At 44.4% G+C, this 2,976-nt stretch overlaps 1 protein-coding gene across 1 annotated transcript in view; it reads left to right on the forward strand.

Moving 5' to 3' along the window:
- Nucleotides 1-476: 476 nt before the first annotated feature.
- The window catches only part of LOC306760319 (CUB and sushi domain-containing protein 1-like), a gene marked incomplete at both ends in the record, with an annotated part of 457,273 nt that continues 454,773 nt past the window's right edge, over nt 477-2,976 (forward strand). Inside the window, one exon of the mRNA XM_079246123.1 lies at nt 477-609. Within this exon, the coding sequence (XP_079102249.1) occupies nt 477-609 (133 nt within the window). The remainder of the gene's footprint in view (nt 610-2,976) is intronic.

Below are 2,976 nucleotides of genomic sequence, written 5' to 3' on the forward strand. Positions count from 1 at the left end.
ACCTCCCAGACTAACCTCTGCCTCTCTATTTGCGTCTGTCTCTCTCTCCCCTGCTCAAGCGCTCTCTCTCCTCCCCCCCGCCTCCCCCAAAACCTCAGTCGTTGCTCGCGCGCCGTGCTGTGCGGACCTACCGACCATCTCTCTCTTCTCCTTCACTAAATCTTTCTCTCCCCGTGTCTCTGTCCCGGTCCTCCACTCTCTGCTATGACAGCTCACACCAGCGGCGTGTTGTCCGATCAGAGACCGTCAACCTGTCTCCGGTTGTCTTGTCCAAACATTACCATGGACATGCGTGTGGCGGATAATCGTGATTGATCTTCGGGTGTTTTTTTTTATTTGGCATAAAAACGAAAGAAAAAGGAGGAGGGGGGGCTGCCGTCCTCTTTTACCCCCCTCCGCTTCCTTCAGCCAAGCAGAGCGGCAAGGTGGGGAGAGGGCTTAAAAATTAAGCCAGCTTGGATCTATTTCATAGCAAAATGACGGATTTGGGAGCGCCGGAGACGCAGCTGATGGGGAGGTTGAACGTGAAGAAAACAGGAGGGCTGAGACGCGACCTCCTGCTTCTCCTCCTGCTGGGGCTTCTCATCGGGGAATTCTCCACGTCCACGGGTGAGTTTCGGAGGTTTCCAGCTTGCCTGCATGTTGCTGTAACCTACGTACAAGCCGAGATATGCGAGCGCGTGTGCGGGAGGATGTCACACTGTTTGCAGGTTGGACAGTTGGGTATGCGCGTGCACGCCAGAGTGAAGGAAAAGGTGATGCGTGGCGCTTCGTTATTGCAGACAGCTTTGGGGTGTGCGTGTGTGTGTGTGTGTGTGTGCGTGCGTGTGTGTGTAGGCGTTTGAGAGTGATTAAGAGTTCCATGTCCACGCACCAGCTCACATCTCCTGGTGTTTGCCCTCACGTGCGTGTTAGAGTCACAGAACCTTTACGCACGCTCAACTATGCGTCTGCTGGCGTGAGTGGAAGCGGGAGTGCAGTGGCCAAGTTTGGCTCAATGTTTGGCTGCATGCAGTGTTGGCATGCTCTTTCCACAGGCCTCCACACTGTGCTGTTATCCCCAACAAAACACATGAACCATGTTCAGAATAAATCACAGACCAGTTAAATAAACTCCACATCGGAAACAGCTGGAATTTATCTTCTGTACGAGGGGACGACTTTGCAACCAGTTAATGAGCAGCGCGCGCAGACATGTTCAGGTGGAGGAAATTCCGTGTTCACAGTTAAACGTGACTTTGTGGAGGCACAGAGAAGCAGTTGTCTCGGAGGCTGATGGTGGACAAGGGGCTGATGCTGTGTGTCAGCAGTCCAGCAGGTCTGTGCTGATGTGGATGTTGCGACCACAGAGGCTTTACAGAGAGAAGGAAGCAGAAAGTGTTAAAATTCCCCTGGTTTGGTGGGATAGCTGTCAACTCTGCTTATCAATAGCTTCTCTGTGCTCTTCTCTTCCCTCTGTGTGTCCCTCTGTATGTCTGTCACACACACACTGATGAGGCCAACACATCTTTTCCCTTGAGATGAAGAAAATTCAGTTTTTTTACGATTCTCAACAAATGTATAAGTCGGTGACATGAGATGCATTTTCATAATAAACTTTAAACTCTTGATCACATACTGTGTGGCGATATCTTCATCTGTTTTCCACTGACATAACATGTAGGCTATCAGCCCAGATTTGAGTACAAGTGGGATTGAGGGAGAATCGTGTGTGCTGATGAATATGATAGAGGTGCTTTTAAGCCGTTTGTCTCTGATGCAACTGCTTCTTATCACCTTCGATTTATCTTTAAATCCAATCTTTGTGTGTCTGGGAAGAGTTTTATCGCACCTTTAAAATCTACATATTTCACAGAGATAACAATTTTACTGTATATATTGTAGTCAAAAAGTGCAATAAATTCAATTTACCTTTTAAATACATCACTAATAAGACCACGGTGGTAGCTCCAAATAAAGCCTTTCTTTTTCAGTGGAGGTAATTACATAGACAAGTATGTGAAAGTAAAGGCCATCGAGACATCTGGAGAGACAGAAGGGAGGATGGCAATAATTCATTTAGTAAAATCTCAAAGCCCAGATGGTTGCAAGCCTTTTAGATGTGACACAGTCCTGAACACAACTAATCATGGATGGTCCTCAAATGTTACTTTAAGTTGTCAGAAAAAGCCAGTTTTAGCATTCTTTTCATAACATGGAATTTCAATTAAAAGTGAAAATAGCTATTTATAAATACATGTTAATAAGCCAATGCACACACAAATATACTAAATATGGAAAAAGGTTTCTAACATCATACCAGTTGTAAGCTGGCTATAATAAAAAGCACATTTTTGTGGCCTGTTTTACTTTTCTGATCAGTAACCTGTCCAGCTGTGTAAAAAGCTCAGACTGTGTGTAGAAAAAAAAAAACAATTCAGTCTATCAATCAACTGGTTGTTACAGGCAAGAAACATTCACATGTCCAACTGTGATGATAATTCCCATTCCCAGCCAGCACTTATATAATTAATATATTGTTAACTGCATTCTACAGGGGATTGCACAAAAGACATTTTTGGCACATGATCACACCCGCACATAGACTCAGACACACTGTTGAGAATAACATGTCTGAGAACTCCATTTTAGACTCCCACTGAGACTATGAAGCACTTGTTTAATCACTCACGCACACATTTAAAGAAACATACACACACACACACACACATTGACACATAAGGCCTTCTATTGACTTTTTTCCATTGCCTTTTTAAAATCAGCACTGATTAAATGTCTGTTTTTCCCCACATTCTCATGTTTATAAGACCATTTAAACCTAAAAGCACATTTTCCACATGTGACACATCTATGTATACACACAAGCTAAAGTACATGCACAGGATGACAATTAGCTAACATTGAATCAATGCCAAACAACAAGATATTGGAACTAGCTGTCTGTCCCCCTGCTTTGCATACTAATATCAGACATGG

This window comes from Telmatherina bonti (genome assembly GCF_933228915.1).
Source record: "Telmatherina bonti genome assembly, chromosome: 1".
Taxonomy (NCBI): domain Eukaryota; kingdom Metazoa; phylum Chordata; class Actinopteri; order Atheriniformes; family Telmatherinidae; genus Telmatherina; species Telmatherina bonti.